Source organism: Sceloporus occidentalis, unplaced genomic scaffold, assembly GCF_023333645.1.
Source record: "Sceloporus occidentalis isolate IW3139 unplaced genomic scaffold, rSceOcc1.0.p SCAF_93, whole genome shotgun sequence".
Classification (NCBI taxonomy): Eukaryota; Metazoa; Chordata; class Lepidosauria; order Squamata; family Phrynosomatidae; genus Sceloporus; species Sceloporus occidentalis.
In genome coordinates this window covers 3783350-3805329 of record NW_028317073.1, presented here as the reverse complement: position 1 = coordinate 3805329, position 21980 = coordinate 3783350, and the positions used below count along the sequence as shown (strand labels likewise).

Genomic DNA, 21980 nt, shown 5'->3' with positions numbered 1-21980 from the left:
CAGTATATGATGGCGCTATATATATCACTCAGTAATATCACACATTGTACAGCGCTGCAGCATATGATGGCGCTATTTAAATGAAAAAGAACACATTGTACAGCGCTGCAGAGTGTTACTGCGATATGGAGTATGGCGGCGATATATAAATCAATAAATAACATACATCTCCCCGTAGATGCTGTATCTAGTGGGGGGCAGGTCATGGAGGCTCTACTTCCATTAAATGGGTGAGTTGCCCCTCCAAGTGCTGCACGCAGTTATATGGTGCAGAAACAGTTCACTGGTTACCATGGTGACAAACTCCTAGTTATAGAGACACCCAAACGGTCACATTATACAGCCTTCGGATTTGGGGGTTTAAGTAGTTTGGGGGCATTAGATATTGGCTGATGTTGGCTTTCTTCAGTAAAAAGAGGTCTGGGGCAGGTTAACTAAATAGCACAAAACACATCATGGGAATAAAACGGCAAGAAACCTAAAAGGGCTAGGTCTGTGTCCGGCAGCTGTAGGGTTAATTTACCCAGGTTCCTAAGATGCTGCAGTGATGTCACAATGCTGACTCTATCCTGGCAATGACCTCACAGCGGCATCAGACAGTTTGTGAAAATGCAGCTGTTAGGTGCTGGATATTTCCCTCCGCATTTCGTGGAATTTCTTTACGAGCGGTAAGCCAATCAAATCATTACAATAACATTCTTTTATTTTATATAATATTTAAGGATTAGCAGCAAACATACGTGCCTCGGTGCGCTGCTTTCCCAACCCCTCTCTGCTGGGATTTGGTTCCACGACTCCACTACATCCCTAGCCTAGACATATGCCCCAAAAGCCCTTTTTTTTTTTCTTAAAAATAATCTATAGCTCTTCACCACCGACTCTGCTTTCCATGACACCCCCTGAAGCCACACCGACCGCCCCGTCGTTGGCAGTAAAGGGGGCCCCCTGGACCTATAGGAAAGGGGGATTGGTGGGGAGAGGAAACAATGTTGCGGCTAAGAGGGTTCATTGGTAGGTGAAGAGGTGACTCTTACCTCTTCCAGACGGTAGCCGCTTGGGCTGGCTTATGGCCCCCGCAGGGCTGGGACTCTCGGTTATCGGTGGTTATTTAACTCCTGGATGGGCCGAGCGCTCAGCAGCTGGCAGGTTGTTTTTCGGAGGTATAAAAGGTTTGGTTGTTCCGCTGGCCCGGGGAATGGTTATTGTATGTTTAGTAAAAGCTGTGGCCAAATGGGGGGGGGGGGGGTATTTGGGTTCTTTTTGGGTGGCCCGTTGCTATGGGTCTAAACAGTCATGTAATTTAAAGGGGTATTAATCACCAGTGGCGTCTCCAGCTTTAATATTTAGGAGGGCACGTTTGGGGACAGGGACACTACACTACATATACACCATATATATATATACATATGCGTTAGACATATATTATATATATAGATACATATATATGCATTTTTAACTACACAGTATATGCTTATTTCTTTGGAGTAAAGACCGTTATTTAAATATTATTTCAGAATAACAGCTGAACTGGCAGTTATTTTCCATTCTTTAATATTAACCCCTGCTGCCAATATATAATAATATTAACCCTGCTGCCGTGATATATTAATATTAGCCCCCGCCACCAATATATGTATATATATATATATATATATATATATTACAGTATTTGCTCAGTTATAAGACGACCCCTCAAAATGTTAATATTACGGTAATTTAGGGAAAAAAAAGGGAAAAGCCTGAATATAAGACGAAAAAAAGTTTTACCAATAAATATTAATTCATGTTCACTATTTTTGCATATTTAATAAAAACTATGATTGAAAAAATGTTTTTATTTGCCAGCTTGCCCCCAGTTATGCTCATCTGCCCCCCAGATATGCCACTCTGCTCCTCGGAAATGCCTTATACCCCCCTATATGCCACTCTGCCCTAGATATGCCTTTTAACCCCAGTCTGACTCCAGAAAACCATTGAACACAGCCGACATGCCACTCTTAACTCCCCTCGGCTTACCTGTGCATCCCTTTACATGTGACCCTTGCTTCAGACTCCCTGGTGTCTAGTGGAGCAGCCGGGGGAGGTCTGTGCAATGCAGACCTCCGCTACTGGTGGCCAATACTTCCGCCCGGGCTTCTATGATTGAGCGCCGGCATCACATGATGTTCCGGTGCTCCACCATAGAAGCCCCAATGGAAGTGCCGGCAGCAGCAGAGGTTGTCTGTGCGCATCCCACAAACGTTCACCGGCTGCAGGATGTGCACAGACAACTTCCGCTGCTGCCAGCACTTCCGCCGGTGCTTCTATGTTGAAGCACCGGAAGGTCATGTGATGCCTGGCGCTCCATCATAGACGCCCCCGGAGGAAGTGCTGGCAGCAGCAGAGGCTGCCGGAGAGAAGGATCCGGGTCCCCTGCAGCGCTGCGGGGGATCTGGATCTTATTCTCGTAATCAGACCTCTATTTGTCGCCGCCATGTTCGTATGTTCGGTATTCGGGTATACTCTGTCTCCCCCCTTCTTACTATCTACCCTGTCCCCCTTCTCACTATCTACCCTCTTGCTGAAAACGTATTCCTGAGCGACCGCTTGGTGCCCCTCTCTCTCCCCCTTGCTGACACCACTGTCTACTTTCTCTCCCCTCTTCTCACTATCTACCCTCCCCCTATATACCCTCCCCTTCTCAGTATCTACCACCCCCCTTCTCACTATCTACCCTCTTTACCTTCTCACTATCATCATTAATTGATCCACTCATTAATTCATACTCTCACTCATTTACACAATTCATCCACACATTAATTTATTCATTCTCTCACTCTTTCACACAATTCATTCACACGTTGTCTTTCATTCTCTCAGTCATTTCAGGGGCTTGCGCATGTTCCTTACACCTCCTTTCTCTCTCTCTCTCTTGCAGATTCCATCATGATCATCTAAACATATCATACAATTCCACCAAGAATTACTGCTACGGTGCCCGCATCCGCAGCACAGTGCTGCAGGGGCTGCCTTTTGGCGGGATTCCCACAGTCCTGTTTCTGGACTTCATGTGCTTCCTGGTTAGTGATTCCCGGCGATCATCTGGCGGGTCAGAGCTGTTGGTCCCATCTTTCAGCAGCTGTTAGAGCTCATGGGCGAGGAAATGAGTCTCTTTATACCCCAGGCGTGCTGTATTCGCAGGGTAATACTGGCTCCGTATTCTGATGCGTTTATTAACCTCTCTCTCTCCCACAGGCTCTGCTGTTTATCTTTTCCATCTTGAGGAAGCTAGCGTGGAATTATGGCAGAATTGCCTTGGTAGCTGACGTTGAAAAGTGAGTACATAAGGGTTTATAGCCTATTGTCTGGGGCCCGTACATGGAGCCACTGCTTGCCCAGCCCCCGAAGACACACAACACGAAGTGTTCGTCTTCGTGAATATCTCCTAACCAATCTCCCTGGTCCCTTCCCCTCTAGCCTATCTTGTCTACACTGCATCGCAGGGGTTAACGGGAGCAGGAATCCATAGGTTAGCGCAAGGAGTAAAAGTTCCGTGCGAGCCAATCTATTGGTTGCCTGCAGGGTCCTCTTCTGGCATCAACCAATTGGCGACAATAGAGTCGCTCTCATGGAACTTAAACTTCTGTTCCCTTCCAGGCCAAGTTTCGGCTCCAGGATTCAAAGGCTGGTGCAAGCGACTCTATTGGTCGCTCGTACGGACCTTTAACTCCTGCACCTGCCCTTTATTGGTTGATGCCAAAGGAGGCGAAGTGGCTTGCACGGACCTTTAACTCCTGGAACCTCCCCAGGCCAAGTTCCGCCGTCAAGAGTTAAAGGTCTGTATGAGCGACTTTATTGGTCGCGGCAGGCAGCTCCTTCATTGGTTGATGCTAGAGGAGCTCCCTGCAGGCGACCAATAGAGTCGTTCGCATGGACCTTTAACTCCTGGAACATCCGAAGGTCAAGTTCCGCCGTCAGGAGATAAAGGTCTGTACAGGCGACTCTATTGGTCGCTCGTATGGACCTTTAACTAATGGAGCAGGGAGAGGCGGAGTTAAAGCTCTGTGCGAGCGACTCTATTGGTTGCCGGCAGGAAGCTCCTCTGCCAGAGAGATCTTTCTTTGTTTGTCCTGAAGCCCTCTCCCTATCAGTGGGTATGACGGTACCCAAAGGACACTGGCAGGGGAGGTGCATATTTTTGGGGGTTCGGGAAGCATAGAAAAGTTTCCAAAGTTCACCCGAGTTGTTTAACTTTTTCATTACCGGCCCGAGTGGCACCTTGGTCGGACTTGCCTTTGGGACGGGTGCTACGTCAAATCCCGAATTCAGACTTAATGGTTTGGTAACTTATCTTGTGAGCTTAATATCCTCTCTGGTGATTAACCCTTTTTCTGCCAGGCTGCATGTGGACTAGAAGCTAGCTCTTCTTCCTAACACTGTCTTCCTCTCTCCACAGCGGGACGTCAGAGATGCGCTCGGACGGCCACGACGGTTATGAGCGTCTGACCCATGATTTCGGTCAAATGGACAGAGTAAGTACCGGCAAAACCCCACCATAACAGCAGCAGCTCTCCACTGGTTATGGAACTATAACTCCCATGATGCTCGACTGGGTATAGGCATACCCTTGTTCTTTTAGGATGCCGGCAGAGCATTCTGGGAGTTGTATTTCTACAGGTGGAAAGCTTGCTGTAGAGTGCCCCTCGGCGTGAGTATGACGGCGGATGTGTGCACACGGGGGTGTTTTACACGCTTTCTGCTTTACGTGTTATTTGAAGTGTGGGGGTAATTAATTTATTGATCACGGAGCATTATGGGGTTTTTTCTAACCGTACATTATGGTTGGGATGGTATAATATTTATGTTAAGGTAAGAAGGACGCATTGATTTGCATAACTCAGTACAAAGTTATTTAGTGTCTCAGAGATGCCCTAGACAGAGCGTGGGCATTAAATGGGCTTTATCACCTAAAGAGTGTTTAGAAACAAAAAGCATGCAGATCAGTGGAAGAGGGTTTAGGCTTTTGGGAAAGTCTCTGAACGGGCATCTCTCTGCGGCCGCAGACTCTTCCAGCTGAGCTGCGGTCTGGATCTCGGATTTTGCCCCTTTTGAGCTTTTCTGATGAATCGATTCCAGCCGTTGGTCACGGCTTTGCTGATGTTTTTTATGTAATTCATGTTTTCGTGAACAATAACAGCGTTTTGCGTGTTCTCGCCCCGCAGGGTTTGTTCTCGTGGTTGCCGGCCATCTTCAGGATAAAGTGAGTCTGTATCTTAACGTCTTTAATACACGAGATTTCTGTTATTTAACGGCCAGGGTGGATGGGCACTTCCCAGCCTCACTGGTGTTAGGAGAGGGTCGGCTGAGGGTTATCTGAGTGCATTAGCGCTGTATATTAACCCTTGTTTTCTCATTACAGAGAGGAGGAGATCCTTGAGAAATGTGGCATGGATGCTTTGCATTACCTCTCCTTCCAGCGCCACATCATCGGACTCCTGATAATTGTTCTCATCATGTCCGTTGGCATTGTCCTTCCTGTCAACTTCTCCGGGAGTCTGTTAGGTAAGAGAGACTGGGGGGGGCAGCTCTAGCCACCAGAGCTTACAGTCAACAGGCCATTTGTGGATCGGTGGCAGGAAGGTTGGGGCTCACATTGAACATTTCCTTTTCTCTCTCTTTTAGGAAGCAGGGCGGTCAGTTTCAGAAGAACAACTATCGCCAACTTGAATTCAGGGTGAGTGTGCGTAGGGGGAGAGTACTCTAAGCTCCCGTACCCTTTGATCACGGGACGTGGCAGCTGTCACATTAGAGAGAAAAGCTGTCACATTAGAGTGGCTGCCGGCGGGGCTTAGGTTTTTTTGTAGCGTTTCTGTAGTTTAATTGTGCCGACGGCTCTCCGCTTGTCCTCCCAGCGGTACGGAACACGCATTGCGTTCTGGGACGGTCCAGAGAGTGCACCCCCTACTTACCCCTCTAGAGCGAAAGGTCCTCCTTACTAGCAGCGTGCCTGCGTGCGCCGGTTAGTAGAGCTGCCCCTGGGCGAACGGTTAATGTGTCCGTCTGTATGGGCAGCCGTCGGTAGTAACTCACTTACCTCTCCCATGTCTCTCTCTTTCTCTCAGTGATAAGCTGCTCTGGTTACACACCGCCTTCGCCTTCTTCTACCTGCTGCTCACCGTCTACATCATGCGCCGTCACACATCCAAAATGCATTACAAGGAGAATGATCTGGTAAGTACCGGTGGGAGCGCCGTACAAAAGAAATGCCAGGCGGCTACAATGACCTGGCTGAGCCATTCGGAGCCACGATTTTCCTTCCACAGCATCCTGGGCCTTTATTACACATCTGCCCCCTTCACTCTGCCGTATGGTCAGTACAGCACAGAGCGCACTCCAAGTGTCCCGTTACTCACCCGGAATTGTGTTCCTTTACAGGTGAAGTGCACGCTGTTCATAGACGGTGTTTCCAAGAAGGCAGAGCCGGAGAGCATCAAGAAACACTTCGAGTGAGTGTCGCTGCAGAGCGTCTCGCCCCGGCGCGTTTTGTTAGCTGTCTTTTGCGGTCTCTCCTGCCCCAGGACTCTCCAGGGGTCTCTTTTGCCTCTGTTTAAATGATTGCGTTTGCTTTGTTTTAGGGAAGCGTATCCCGACTGCAGCGTGTTAGACGCCCAGCCGTGTTACAATGTGGCACGGCTCATGAGGTTGGATACAAAGAGGTGAGTGCGATTTCCCCGGGTATAACGCGTGGCCGGTGTGACCCGATGGGGCAGAAACACGTGGTGTGTACCGTGTCCCATCAGGCTGGGGTAAGGCCTTTTCCCCGCTCCTCCGCTTTTACCTTTTGGGTAGGAGGCTGTGAATGCCGCGTGTCTCAGAATGTCCTAAATGCCCTTTTCCTATAGAAGGAGTTATAAGGCTCTGTGATTTCTCATCCCCCGGGTCTCGGACATCTGCGTAGAACCAGAGACCGATAACTCGCTGGATGTGAGTGATAAGAGTGGGAGCTTCTCCTTGCGTCCTCATCATTTGTTGTCTCTCCTGCAGGAAGAAGGCTGAACGGGCCCGGTTCTATTTTACTGACCTGAAGAGCACAGAGAACGGCCCGTCTTCGGTCAGCGCCAAACGGTGCGGCCACCTCTGCTGCTGCGCCATCAAAGGCTGCGAACAGGTACTGCGCGGGGGGCCGCCGACAGACATCGCACGCGTCTGCAGATACGCTTAGATAAAATATTTAATTGGGGGGGTTAAGGTAGAACCTACTCCTATTCTTGTTGGTTTTGCATTGTGTGTATATATATATATATATATTTACCGGTATATATGTATGTATATTTATATATATGTGTGTGTATTTATGTTTTTATACATATATAGATATATATATATATTTTTTTTTATTATTATTATTATTTTTTTATATATATATATATATATATATCTTCTTCAGGATTGGGGGAAATGCAATTGTTATAATCGGTTCAGAAAGCTGATTGATTCTTTTCCCGGTTGTGCAGAGTTATCAGGAAGGGGCATTTCAGGCTTTTTCACACACTTTTTGCCCCGCGCAGGTGGAGGCCGTGGAATATTACTCGCGGCTGGAGGAGAACCTGAAGGAGGCGCACAAGAAAGAGAAGGAGAAGGTGACCGAGAAGCCCCTCGGGATGGCGTTTGTCACGTTTCACAACCAGGACGCGGCAGCCACGTGAGTCTCCTACATGAGCTAACAAAAGGTCATTCGTGGTGTGGGGTGTGGAGACGGATGAGGTCTTCCCACTGCATTGTTGAGGTCGATGATATTTACCGCTGTCTCTGTCTTCTGCAGGATCTTCGCAGACTTTAACATTTACCAGTGTCACGGCTGCAGCTGCAGAGCGGACCCCCAGTTGTCCTCCTGTAGTGAGTCCCTGCAGGTGTTAAACTGGAGCGTGAGCTATGCCCCCGACCCGCAGAACATTTACTGGTAAGAACATCCTGGGGCATGGGGGGGGTAGATGGGGAGGACAGGAAAACCAGCTGTATTTGGGTAGACACAGCGTTACATGGCCACGAAGGGACTTTATGTCCATCCTATGCGTGTTTAAATCCCCTTACTGTATTAGCTTCCACCACTTCTGGGAGACTGTTTCATGCATCCACCACCCTCTCAGTAAAGTAGAACTTCCATGACCTCTTATTCTGACATTACTCCTCTTTTCAAATAAGCCTGCTGTACTTTGTTAAACCCTTTTAAGTATTTAAATGTTTCTATTGAATCCCCGTCTCTCTTCTCTCCTCCAAGCCGGACATATTAAGATTCTTTAACCCTCCTCGTGATTTCTGTCCTGCAAACCACTTACCATGTTTGTAGCTCTCCTCCTGTCGATGTCCTTCGGGAGATGGGGGTCTCCAGAACTGTACCCAATACTCTAGGTGAGGTCTGTAAATTGGCCAAAACCCCCTCCCTGCTACTAATGCCCCTCGCTGTACACCCAGCACCCTGCTTGCTCTTTGAGATGCTTCCTTGCATTGTCTACTTACCTTTAAGCCATCAGAAGTAATGACTTTTATCACTTTATCACTTTTTTATTGTGAACCCAATTCTCTCCTGTGTGTGTTTTGTTGCGTCTAATAATGTGCTTGGCCTCCCTGAGCTTAGCTTTATGTTGAGACAGGACTCTGTATTACGGTGTTTAAAGGTCTCCGTCACTATGTGTTGCGGAGCGCGGCCACAGGAATGGATAGGATTTTCTGTAATGTGTCTCGACTCGCTACTTTCTGCCTCTTTATCAGGGAGAACCTGTCCACGCGCGGCTTTGTCTGGTGGTTTCGTTGTATTTCCATCAACGTTGTCCTCTTCGCGTTGCTGTTCTTCATGACCACCCCAGCAATTATAATATCTACCATGGACAAGTTCAACGTCACCAAGCCCGTGGAGCAGCTGAACGTGAGTAGAGTAGACCAGGCTCCGGGGGGAACTATGTTATCGGGGGGGGGGGGGGGCTTTCCATTGCTTTCTTGTTTCTTGTGTTTTATGACCTTGTGTTTTCTCTCTCCACAGAGTCCCATTATCACTCAGTTCTTCCCCACTCTCCTGTTGTGGTCCTTCTCCTCCTTATTGCCAACCATCGTCTACTACAGCACATTCTTGGAGTTTCACTGGACCAGGTACTGATATCACTGCCATGCCGTATGTAATTAGCGCCCCCAGGAGGGACTTGGCACGGACGGTACTTGGTGGAGTGGCTCTGTGCGAGCGCTCGCTGTCCGGAGATTGTTTAGTAACTTTCCGTCTTCTTGGTTTCAGGTCCGGAGAGAACAGGACCACGATGCACAAGTGTTACGCCTTCCTCATCGTCATGGTTCTGCTGCTACCATCTCTCGGCTTGAACAGGTAATACGTCTATCCAGTAGGTTTGGGGCCGAAGCCCGTGTCCCGGCGGCGGTGTGTTTGACGCGGATGCTGAACTAACTCTTCTTACATCTCCCCCGCAGCCTGCACCTGTTTTTCCGGTGGTTATTCGATAAGAAGTTCTTGGATCAGGCGGCCGTTCGATTCGAGTGAGTAAAGTAAACGGTAAAGGTCGGGTTCCCCGTGAGCCTGGCTCGGGAACGATTAACACCTCGCGCGTAGTCAAAGAGGTCCGTGCTTTGTTGAGTTAATGGGGGCCGTGTTCCGCTCTGATGTTTTTGTCCGTGGTCTCCTCCAGGTGCGTGTTCCTGCCAGACAACGGAGCCTTCTTTGTGAATTATGTCATCGCCGCAGCCTTCATTGGAACGGCCATGGACTTGCTGCGCATTCCGGGGCTACTGCGGTACATGATCCGCCTGTGCCTCGCACGCTCTGCGGCAGAACGCAGGAATGTAACGGGGGTACGTGCTTTATCGTGTTTATCTAACTTTTTTACTCTCAACGTGTGTCTGTCTCTTTATTCCTGGCACTCTCTCGCCCTCTCTATATCTAGACAGCTATCATTAATGCCCTTTCCCTTCTTGTGCTTCCAGAACCAGGCTTTCAAGTTCCAGTTCGGGGCGGCCTACGCCTGGATGATGTGCATCTTCACCGTCGTCATGACGTACAGCATCACATGTCCCATTATTGTACCGTTTGGATTGATGTATATGCTCCTCAAACACCTGGTGGATCGGTACAACATGTACTACGCATACCTGCCGGCCAAGCTGGATAAGAAGATCCACTCCTGGGCGGTGAACCAGGTGGTGGCGGCACCGATCCTCTGTCTCTGCTGGCTGCTCTTTTTTTCCACCGTAAGATCGGGTACGTGGCTTCGCGTTGCGGGCACACTGAGTATCGAGTAGCGGGTTTCTCTCCTCTGTGAGTGGGACCCGAGCGCTCATGCCTTTTGTTTGGTTTTAACCTTTTATTTATCCCGCAGGCTTCTTTGCTCCAACATCCATGTTCACGTTTGTGATCCTCGTGATCACCATCGCCGTCTGCCTGTGCCACGTCTGCTTTGGGCACTTTAAGTATCTTAGTGCTCACAACTACCGGGTACGTATACGGAGCGCGTGTGATAAATCTCCTTATCGTTACGTGGATCTGACACCCGCTCGTTCTGCTCTCTCACCTTTTAGGTTGACGACGTGGAGGCAAACATAGATGGAGCACAGAATGGCCGCCCTCCATGTGATACCTCCTCCCACAAGCTCAGGGTAAGTGTGTAGGCGTCTGTGCTTATAAATAACACAATGTCCTATTGTACTGGTTATATATATGATATATTGTATACAGCTCTATGGCTATAAGCCGGATCCATGGCGCTTTCGTGTCTGATGTTGTATGACGGTACATGGTCCTGTTTGTTAGGACTGTTGCTCACGCCAATCTTTCTTACTCTCCGCAGAAGTACATCGCGCAGGTTCTGCAAGACTCTTGTATGGATAGCGATCCAGCTGCAGACGTGGGAGAGCCAAGTTTTCAAGACGAGGAAGTGAGCGCTGACAGCACGCGCGACTCGGACTTCCACTCGTGCGAGGACTGCTTTACAGAAAACGAGATACATCGGTGATTCGCTGCCGAGGTCAAGGGAGCGTCAAACCATTACCACGGCCTCCGCCGGGCGCTGACACCGACGGTATATAGATTGTAAAAAAATAATAAAAAATATCACGTTAAAAAAACTATAAAAGAGAGATATTATCTAAAACTTTAAAGAGAGAGCACATCGATGTGGTTTTGATTCAAGAATCTCATTGGCTAAAAATTAATAGTAAGAAAATGAAAATAGGTGGTTATTCTATAGTGGCAAATGCTTCCCTAGATAATAATAAGAAAAGGGGGGTGGTTATATTAATTTCAGAGGCAGTTAAGTTTGAGAATATTTATCAGGAGATTGATCCAGAAGCTTGATATGTGATTTTGATTTGTCGCCTTAATGAGAAAGTATATACTATAGCTAATATCTATGCTCCTAATAGATCTCCAGCTCTCTTTCTAAAGAAATTAGTTAAAAAAATTGAAGAAAATAGACAGGGTCAAATGATATTAGCAGGAGATCTCAATATGGTAGTGGACACAAACTTGGACAAACAGCTTCCTATGGGTGCTAAATGTTCTGCGGATCTAATAAAGCAGGCGAAGAAATTTCAACAGTTATTAAAAGAGTATGGTCTTTATGATATCTGGAGGGCATTTAGGCCGGGAGAACGAGATTATACACACCTTTCTAAAGTACATTTGTCTTATTCAAGAATTGATATGTTTTTGGGAGATCAGAGTCTTATAAAAGATATAGATAAAATTTGTATTTTGGATATAACGTGGTCGGACCATAATGCAGTAGTAATGTCAACTTATGGAAGGAACTCTAAAATCCCTAGTAGAGACTGGAGATTGAATAATAATATTTTACATAAGGAGGGCAATCAGGAATATTTAGATCTGTTTTTTAAGGAGAATGATACACCAGAAGTTTCGTTGTTAAATATATGGTGTACGTATAAGTGTGTCATGCGAGGGCATCTAATACTGCTGAGTGCTAGGGAGAAAAAAACACCTTCCTTTTCTTTATCAGACCTTTATTTAGATTTAAACCGACTCTCAAGGGAAAATAAACAATCTCCAACTAGAGAAACCACAAATATTATAAATTTAATTAATGCCCAGCATATGTCCAAAATAAAAGAAAATCTTAAAAAGTTAAACCAGCTGTGGTATTATAAGAATAATAAGACAGATAGACTTCTTACAGACAAAATTAAAGAAGAAAACAGCGTCCCAACCGATTTATAAAATAATAGAAAAGGATAAGTCTTTTTACAAACCGCAGGATATAGGTGAGGCTTTTGGGAGATTCTATCAAGATCTATATAATATTCCAGATCAGGCAGAAGGTCCTTCCATACAAAATTATTTAAAGAAATATAATTTGCCTAACTTTCTAAAGAACAGCTAGATGAATTAAATTCCCCATTTAATCCAGAAGAAGTGAGACTAATAATTGATAAATTGAGGAAGAATGTAGCCCCTGGCCCAGATGGATTTACAAATTTGTTTTTCAAAATATTAAAGGAGAAACTGGTGCAGAGGCTATGTAAGATCTTTAATACAATAGGAAATCAGTCCCACTTTCCTCTGGAAATGATGCAAGCGAACATAGTTCCCATTTTAAAACAGGATAAGGATCCAGACAAAATCTCAAATTATAGACCAATTTCTCTGACTAATACAGATACTAAAATATATGCTTCATTGTTAGCTGCAAGATTAAAAAATATAATTCCTTTTCTAGTGAATAAAGATCAGGTGGGTTTTGTTGCTGGAAGATCTTCCAGCAGCAATATTAGACGTTTGATTCATATTCAGGATACAAATAAGAAGAGTGGTGAACCCATGATAACCCTGTTTTTAGATGCTGAGAAAGCATTCGACAGGGTTAACTGGAAATTTATGAAAGCATCATTAGACAAATATGGATTTATTGGTGACATATTAAATAAGATAATGGCATTATATCTTTCCCCTACTGCGAGGATTATTGGGCAGGGAATATCATCTCAGTGGTTCTCGATTATGAATGGAACCAGGCAAGGGTGTCCGCTATCTCCTCTTCTATACATTCTTTCTCTGGAACCACTCGCTCAAAATATAAGAAATCATCCCTTTATTATGGGATGTTTAAATGAGGGTAAGGAAGGTAAAATAATGTTATATGCCGATGATATTGTCATTACGGTGTAGGATCCAGTTATTTCAGTAGAATATTTATTAAAAGAAATTGAATTATATGGAAATATGTCGAATTATAAATTAAATGTGTCAAAGACAAGCGCAATATTGGGAAATTTACCAGATTCTATGACCCAGATTTTAAGAAATGATTATACATTCGAGTGGGTTTTCTAGGAAATAACATATTTAGGGATAAAAATAACAGTAAACCCTAAAAATTGATAGAAACTAATTTCAAATTCCTATAAGCCCATACTTCAGAAATTTTGAGGTCTTGGTCTAATTTAGAGATTTCTTGGTGGAGCAGGCTAAATAGTATTAAGTCTTATATTCTTCCAAAATGGATCTATTTGTTTAGACTGGTTCCTCTTTCATTTTCTAAATCGTGGTTAATGGAGCTGTGACGGGACCGACCTGTACCCCGACTGGGTACTCCCGCCAAACGTTGCTTCCTCCTGACGGGACACCAACAAGTAACCCCTTCAGCACCGGGCATAACCAGGGTTTGTAGATAGAAGGAGGGACGTCGCTGCACCGAAGCCGCATTGGCACTGTGGCTATCCGAAGCTTAGCTACACAGTGTGGCTACAGCCCACCCCAAACATCAGGCAACACTCATGTTGAGGTGAAAACAGGACTCATTTATTAAAGCCAAATACAGAACTATATATACACAAGTAGAAAAGGGGCAAGACAAATATCACATGATCCAATTACCATGTCAGGAAGGAAATAATTAGATCAAATCCTGCAACACAATATCTGGGGGAAGGACAGGATGACACGAGACATAAATAATGACATTAACTGGGGACGTAGACGTGGAATGACGATAGACATATAATTGGCTTGAGACAGACAATGGCCAGGACACAGGGATAACAGGAGCTCACAGGATTAACAGCTACCTGTTATGTAATGGATAATTAGGTATGCAGCAGTGACACCAAGTCATACCTACAGGGGGTCTTAAGACAAGGGCTAACTCACACAATAACAGGGGAAACACTTCACACCTATACAATTAACAATGTACAGATAATCAGCCTTCTTCCTACCACAGGATGTCCAGCTGACGTTACAGTTCTGAGACTCTGAGTGCTAAAACATGGGGTACATCAGCAGACTGAACCCCTGTATCCACACACAGAAGCCTCTACAAGGCCTGGGCCCATAGTCGATAGGGAGGAGGCTGGCTCTCAGGCCTCTCCAGGGACCCCAGTGATGGAGGGTTCTGTCACAAGTACACAAGTTCCGGCACACTACGTCTGATCGCCTGGCTGATTTCCCGGGACCATGGTCGATCTCTGGTGTTTCGCAATCGACTCTCAGGCTTATGGAAAATGCATGGGCGCCTGGTACCAGAAGAGCTTATCGTTCAGCATGGGATTCCTGGTCTAAGTGGTGCATGGGACGACACGTGGATCCCGTATCTACACCTCTGAATGACATTCTTAGTTTTCTTACCTTACTGTTTGAAGACGGAAAGGCTTATCGTACGGTGAACGTTTATAGGTCGGCTATTTCGGCTGGCCACTTACCTGTTGACGGTGTTCCCGTTGGACGTCATCCTTTGGTATGTAGACTTCTTAAAGGTGTTCGCTTCTCTCGTCCTCCTGCTTCACGTTACTCTTCATTCTGGGATGTTAACTTAGTTTTACTTTTCATTGACCGCTGGGGTCTTAACGAAGACTTGTCATTGAAGCAATTGTCAGCGAAATTGGTCACCTTGTTTTGTTTGCTATCGTGCAAACGTGTTTCGGATGTCAGGGCGTTGGATATTACTGCTCGTTCTTTTGTGCCAGAAGGAGTGCGGTTTGACATTTCTCGTCGCACTAAAACTTCTACTCCTTCGGTATTTTATCCTGCTTTTCCTGATAGACCTAATCTCTGTCCAGTGAAGTGCCTTCAAGTTTATGAGGCACGTACTGCTGCTTTCCCAGAAGGTGGTCTTGCGCCTTTAATCTTATCCTTTCGCTCCCCTTATCATCCTGTCTCTTCTGTTTCCCTTGCTCGCTGGGTCAAGTGGCTCTTGGCTTTGGCAGGTATTGATACTAGCATTTTCGCCCCTCATTGTATCCGAGGAGCTATGGCTTCTAAGGCCTCCTCCTTGGGGTGTCGATTGGAGGACATTATGAAGGCAGCTGACTGGTCTTCGGAGTCTACATTTTGTGACTTTTATTTCCGGCCTATTACTCATCTTCCTTTACAGGTAGTTCATCAGCTTTGAACTAGCATAATACGAAGCCTCCGTGTCTTAATAAAATTCTCAGATTTTACTAGTCTCATGACGTAAAGTCATGATTTTATTAATGACACGGAGGCGAGTATTATTCCCTCCCTCATTCATGTGGGATTGTATGTTTACACTATGTAGTTACAATTTATATTGCTATCTTATCCCAGTCATATGGTTATTTTGGTTTTATATTATCTTATTATTGTGTTTATGTCTTTATTGGTGTATTTGGTTCAAATTATTGGATCTATTTTACCACATATGTTCTCCTCTTTTCAGCTTGATGCATTCCTTTTGACGAGTTCAATTTCCTGGTTTTCCATTTGTGGATGAGTTCTCCGAGTTGCTGGTTCTTCGGGAGCATCGGTTTCAGCACGAAAGAGGAGGATTATGGGAAGGGGCGTTATGTTATTTGATATGCTACCTCCTTATTGGTTGTTGTTTTTGTTTTTTTGTTGTTTATTTCTTCCTTAACTCTTTGCTGCTGAGGGAAATAAAGGAAGAGAATAGCATAATACTCGCCTCCGTGTCATTAATAAAATCATGACTTTACGTCATGAGACTAGTAAAATCTGAGAATTTCTCATTATGAACTGTCTAGTTCCTATTCCTGTAAGGGACCTGTGTGAGCGGGAGGTATGAAAGTCCTTTAGCTGGATAGAAACTAGATTTCTCACCGTAAACCGACTAGTTTCTATCCCTGTAAGGGACCTGTGTGAGCAAGAGATGTGAGTCCCTTTGCAGTATAAGAACTAGGGATTGTTATCCTTGTAAAGGACCATTGTTACCTGAAGGTATAAAAGTCCTTTAGCTGGATGGAAACTAGATTTTTCAGTATGAAGCGTCTAGTTCCTATCCCTGTAAGGGACCTGTGTGAGCTGGAGATATTAGTCCCTTCGCATTATAAGAACCAAGGATTGTTATCCTTGTAAAGGACCATTGTTACCTGAAGGTATAAAAGTCCTTTAGCTGGATGGAAACTAGATTTCTCACTATGAACCGTCTAGTTCCTATCCCTGTAAGAGACCTGTGTGAGCTGGAGGTATAATTGTCTCTTAGTTGTATAAGGACCTGTGTGAGCTGAAGGTCTAAAAGAAACTAGCTCTCTTTACATGAGTTGGATAGTTCCTATCCCTGTACAGGACCTGACCACTAGGGGGCAAAAGGTAATTTTGCTGGATAGAAAATAGCTCACACACACTGAGCAAGCTATTTCCTATCCCTGTAAAGGACATGGTCCTTCTACCGGATAGGAACTAGTCGCAACCGTTTTCAAACAGCTGTTTGCACTCAAATACTTTTTTTTTTGCTATGGAAAAAAGCAAAAATATCCCAGAATGCCTCTTCCACCCTCCAACAAAAGAAGACATTTAGAAATAAGGACAGAGCTTGCTTGAAAAATATGACCAACAGCGAAATGTTACCGGAAAAGCTGGATAAATTGTATTCTTGGCTGCGAGAGGCTCCACTTTGTGTCTCTTGTGCCCAAGGAAATTAAAAACAAGCTCTGTAGCTGTGGTAGCCAATATCTGCAATGATGTTAACAGCCATGCTTTTGTCAGTGGCATTGTTCCTGCAGAGCCCTCTCGGTCTACACTTTGTTTTTGGTGTCCTACTCTCAAGCAGATGCGATGGTTGCATGACACCCTGGTGAATGGTAACAGGAGCTCTGCAGGGCCACATAAAGTGCATTACATGACCTGTGGTAGTAGGGTTTTAGCTCACACACAGAATGCAAGCTGCACTGTAGACAGGGCTCTGTGCAAAGTAAAAGGGGGAGGGGACAGGGAGGGAGATCTGTCTGATGTGTGTGTATGGTGTTGGCAAGTGGGTAAGCAAATGCTGTTTAAGTGAATGTGTGTCCGCATATGGTGTTCTGCATGTTAGTGTATAGTAATAGTGTTGGTGTGTGTGAGTTATCATATGGTAATAAAGTGTGAAGGATGAGTGGTGCCTGAGAGATGGAAAGAGACTGGGAGAGATGGAGCAGGAAGGTGTATGTATATGTAAGTATATGGTGTATGTCAGCGTGTGAGTGCTAGTGTATGGTGCATTTGAGTGATGTCTCTGCGTGTTAGTATGTGTGTGTTATTAATGTGGATAGGGGGCACCAAAGAAATACTGCACTCTGGCACCGCTAACCCTAGGCTCACCCCTGCCTACTGTGGTCTGCTGCTCAATGTGTCCATGCTTTGCTATTTGGAATTATTTTGCCCTCTGAATCCTGCTCAGACTTGGCACAAATTACTTAATTCAATCTTTATGTGCAGGATCAACAAGGGTTTGGAACACCAGAGAAGATAGCATGTTGGTTCCTGCTTGGAACTATAGTCTCCTTATAGGACTGCTTAATCGCACACAAGTCAATGCTAAGGATCAATTTTCTAGTGCTTTGCACATGGTGGGATATCAAGGACAAGTTAAGGACATGAGTGAAACACAACACATGCACCGTTCTGCTCATTCTCAGTGTGGCTATGTTAGTAGAGCTCTTACCTTTGCCAACTAAGCATGTTATCAGACATGAAACAAGTTAATGTTTTATTAACTGCTGAAACTTGGCAAAAAAAGAATCACCTGATCTGTAAAATATGGTCAAAACCCTTTATGCGTAAGGTGTAATGATGTTTCAGTGCGTTATGTTGTTGGCAAACACTGGTGGGGTAAGGGTGGTGGAGGTGGAGTTCTGTCACATAGTCTGTCCTGCATCTAATCAACATAGCAGCTGTCAAATTAATCTTCCACCCTATCAATTTCTTTAGCTGTTTTCCTACTACATCAACCCCTTAATTGTACATCTGAAAGACAGATGTTCTAGGAGAAATAATGAAAACTAAACATATACCGTATTTTTTTCTTATCCCTATTTTCAGTAATAGAGAGAGTATTTGATGTAGTTACACAAAGTTTGGAAACCGGTTATTTAAAATGATTTACCTACCTAGAAAAGCCCTGGGAATATTTTGCCATGTATTGGGTAGTCCTTTGTATGGTCATGAAATATAATTTAAAAATGTTTTTCAGCTTAATGCCTAGGTGCATATGGCCTCACAGTCACAGTGTATATTTGCAGAAATGATGTGGGGATTTTCTGAATGTTAGCATTAGGTAGGGACCTTGTCTAAGTTTATATACAGGGCTAGACTAGGAATGACTAAGTGGGCCTAGAACTTTAAGTCCAGCTGCCACCAGATTACATACATTAGATTTTTAGAAACTTGAACCGGGTGGCCATGGGAATACACCCGTTGGCCACACATTGCAGGACGCAACGTGCTGCTGGAGTAGGGTATTGGTTAGTATTTCAGCCCTATAGGCCACTGGCCTGTTTACATACAGCGATCATCCATAACATTATGACAAGTGACAGGTTACGTGCATAACACTGATAAACTTGTTATCATGGCACCCATCAGTGGGTGGGATACATTAGGCAGCAAGTGAACATTTCCTTCTCAAAGTTTATGTGTTAAAAGCAGGAAAAATGGGCAAGAGTAAGCATCTGAGCAACTTTGACAAGGGTCAGATTGTGATGGCTAGACGACTCGGTCATGGGTGGCCAAGACTTACTAATACACACAGGGGGTGGTATTTCCTGATGGATTGGCCTCTTTCAGCACCCTGCCACAAATGAAAAAGGGTTCAGAAATAGTTCAATGGTGTTACCTTGGCCTCCAAATTACCCAGATCTCAATCCAATCGAGCATCTGTGGGATGTGCTGGAAGAACATGTCCAATCCATGGCCCCACCTCGCAACAGGACTTAAATGATCTGCTTCTCAAGTTGTGCTTCCAGAAACCACAGCACACCTTTAGAGGTCTAGTGGAGTTAATGTCTTGATGGGTTAGGGCTTTTTTGGTGGCCAAAAGGGGAATTACATAATATTAGGCAGATGGTCATAATGTTATGGCTGATCTGTGTATATAGCAGTAGATCATCAGCAAATTATGATACTTTAACTGCCTCATGTCCAGCATTAATCATTTGATATACATTGCTATAAGATAATAATCTAAGGGGTGAGAGGAGGCTTTATCCTTTCATACATTTCAGTCAAAACTATTCACTGTGATTGGTGTTTGGTGTGGTCTTACAGTTTTCAAATAAGGGTTAGGAAATCTAAGCTAAGTAGAACATTACCTACAACATGTCACTTTTCAAAAGGGCAAATTTTAAAGTAAAATTACATTTTTATTTCCTTGCACTAGTATTTACATACTAGTATTTTTTTTAGTATTCTACTATTTATAATGCATTTTCTACCTTTAATAAAATTGATTATCATTGCTGTACAAAAAATACTACTTGTATGTATTGCTATAGTATCAAGAGTGGCATTCTAGAGTAATAGTTTTGTCCTCTGCATATTTTTTCAGACTGCTGTTGCAATATTAGAAAGCATCCTGATTTTGCTACCACCGGCCAATGGATTGTTGTAACCGAACGTGATGGGAAACAGGAATCCAATGTATTTGATGGCATTCTTGTCTGCAGTGGGCATCACACTTTCCCTCATTTGCCACTGGATTCCTTTCCAGGTAAAAAAAATGCATTAAATAATATTTTTTTCCTCCTAAATAAATTGGTGGAAGGAATATAAAAGGGTCATCTGGTATTGTTGATGTGTTTATGACTTCAGGGTCAGTGTAGTATTTACGTTTGTGCTGACCTAGACATTATCAAGTCTAAGGAAAACCACCCCTCCCCGTATACATTGACCACTTTCCTCCCAGGCTGCAGACATTCCTTGCCTCTCCAGCCAAGATGGTGACTCATCCTTGGCATTATTTTAGCCTGAAATTTATAGGCTCTTTCACTCCCAATCTCTCACACATTCACTCTCTCTCTTCTTGGTAAACTCAATAAAAGAGTTCAAAAGGAGCCTGGACGTGTTTCTTGAAAGCAATAATATTACAAGTTATGGATATTAGATTAATAGGGACAGAATGTTGATCCAGGGATTTATTCTGATTGCCATATTTGGAGTCCGGTAGGAATTTTCCCCCTGATTGGGCAATTGCAATCTGCTTCATAAGGGTTTTTTGCCTTCCTCTGGATCAACACAGTAGGGACACAATATGTATATAGGTTGAACTTGATGGACTTTGGTCTTTTTTCAACCTTATGAACTATGTTACTATGCTACTGTGACAGCATGTCAAATTTCCAATTTGAAAAATGCACACGTCACAAAAGTGGCCTTTTAGCCCCCAAACAACCCGACAAACCCATGCATGGAGGGTATCACTGTACTCAGGAGATGTTGCTGACCACATATTGGGGTGTTGTGTGACAGTGACATATACCAGGAGCTGTTAATGCATAGCTAAAGCACAACATGTGTAGGAAAAATAAACAGAAAAAATACTACTGCAAACCTTGACATTGGCTGGTGGTAAAATGTGTGCACTTGAAATACCCTGGGGGGTCTAGTTTTCAAAAATATATGGTTTTATGATGCACACTGAAATGGCCAAGCTAATATATATATTAGTGTGTGTGTATATTTAAAAAAAAAAAAAAAAATTTACATTTATTTAAAATAAATTGTGATGCATCTTTTTCTTATTCAGCAGCGTTGCTTCTGGATATCATCCTTGTAGGAGTTGTGAAAGGCATTGTGAAGCATCGCCGTACCAACACAGAATCGTATGGACATGTTTGCTACCTTCTCTGTGGACAAGTATTCCTTCCCTTCAGGCCATGCAACAAGAGCAGCCATGGTGTCTCGCTTTGTGCTTAATCATCTAGTGCTGGCTGTTCCTGTCAGGTTACTGGTAATTCTCTGGGCAGTTGTTGTCAGCTTGTCTAGAGTCATGCTGGGTAGGCACAATGTAACTGATGTCCTGTTTGGCTACTTTATGGGGCACATGCAGTACAGTATAGTTGAGTATTTCTGGCTGTCACCAAATGCTTTACCATCTTTGTTCAAAATGTGATATATGCAAACAGGAAGTAATTATGATTGGTGGTCGTTGAAGGCTCATTCTCATTCACAATGGAAATACGATTGCCTAACACACGTTGCTGCTTTTATTATATCTGTAGGGTCGAGTACATGCAACAGTTAGATGACTGCTGAGACAAAATAATCTTTACATTATTAGTAAACAACATTTGCAAGTAAGAAGCATTGGACTTTAAGATCCAACATGTTGTTCCTATTGAATTGCTGAAATCAAGGACGTCATGTAATCTTGCCAATAAACAGCTAATCAATTTAGAAAAATGAAAATGGTATTGAGGGGGTATCTTGTATTGTAAAAATATTTTATTTTTTAGGGAATACATCTTAGTTTACCTGTATTTGAAAGCACCTGTCTATGTATTTACTGTGGGCTGACTTTAAAGATCATTTTTGCATATGAACTGCATACTCTCAGGCCAAGGAATGGGTGAGGTATTTCTTTTTGGAAACGTATGTGTATATAATCTGAATCGCATTCTAGAAAACCGTTAATGCTACATGGCTGGATTTCTTTTCAGAATTACTGTCAATTCTTTCCACCAGCATAATTTTTTAAACAAACTTGCCATTCTTTTGCCAATCAGCCTTAATATTTCGAACATTTTTATTACATTTTAATTAATAT

The 21980-nt window shown here is 44.1% G+C and overlaps 1 protein-coding gene across 1 annotated transcript; it reads left to right on the top strand.

The window, feature by feature from the left end:
* The first annotated feature begins 609 nt into the window (after positions 1 to 609).
* LOC149284453 (mechanosensitive cation channel TMEM63B-like) lies at positions 610 to 10985 on the top strand. Its single transcript, XM_089496749.1, has 22 exons — positions 610 to 668; positions 2918 to 3059; positions 3235 to 3314; positions 4436 to 4511; positions 5202 to 5239; positions 5399 to 5541; positions 5662 to 5713; positions 6102 to 6210; positions 6415 to 6485; positions 6615 to 6695; positions 7024 to 7147; positions 7548 to 7681; positions 7802 to 7939; positions 8749 to 8902; positions 9017 to 9123; positions 9263 to 9349; positions 9451 to 9516; positions 9666 to 9828; positions 9961 to 10234; positions 10353 to 10468; positions 10552 to 10601; positions 10787 to 10985. The coding sequence occupies exons 1-22, from the start codon at positions 610 to 612 to the stop codon at positions 10983 to 10985; spliced, it is 2463 nt and encodes an 820-aa protein (XP_089352875.1).
* The last annotated feature ends 10995 nt before the right edge of the window (positions 10986 to 21980 follow it).

What these genes read in the sequence shown, in the direction of transcription:
- LOC149284453 (XM_089496749.1), top strand. Translation starts at nt 610, where the DNA reads ATGCAGCTGTTAGGTGCTGGATATTTCCCTCCGCATTTCGTGGAATTT. An exon ending in TGGACTTCATGTGCTTCCTG is followed by an intron (nt 3,060 to 3,234) that starts GTTAGTGATTCC and finishes TCTCTCCCACAG; the next exon opens with GCTCTGCTGTTTATCTTTTC. An exon ending in CCATCAAAGGCTGCGAACAG is followed by an intron (nt 7,148 to 7,547) that starts GTACTGCGCGGG and finishes TGCCCCGCGCAG; the next exon opens with GTGGAGGCCGTGGAATATTA.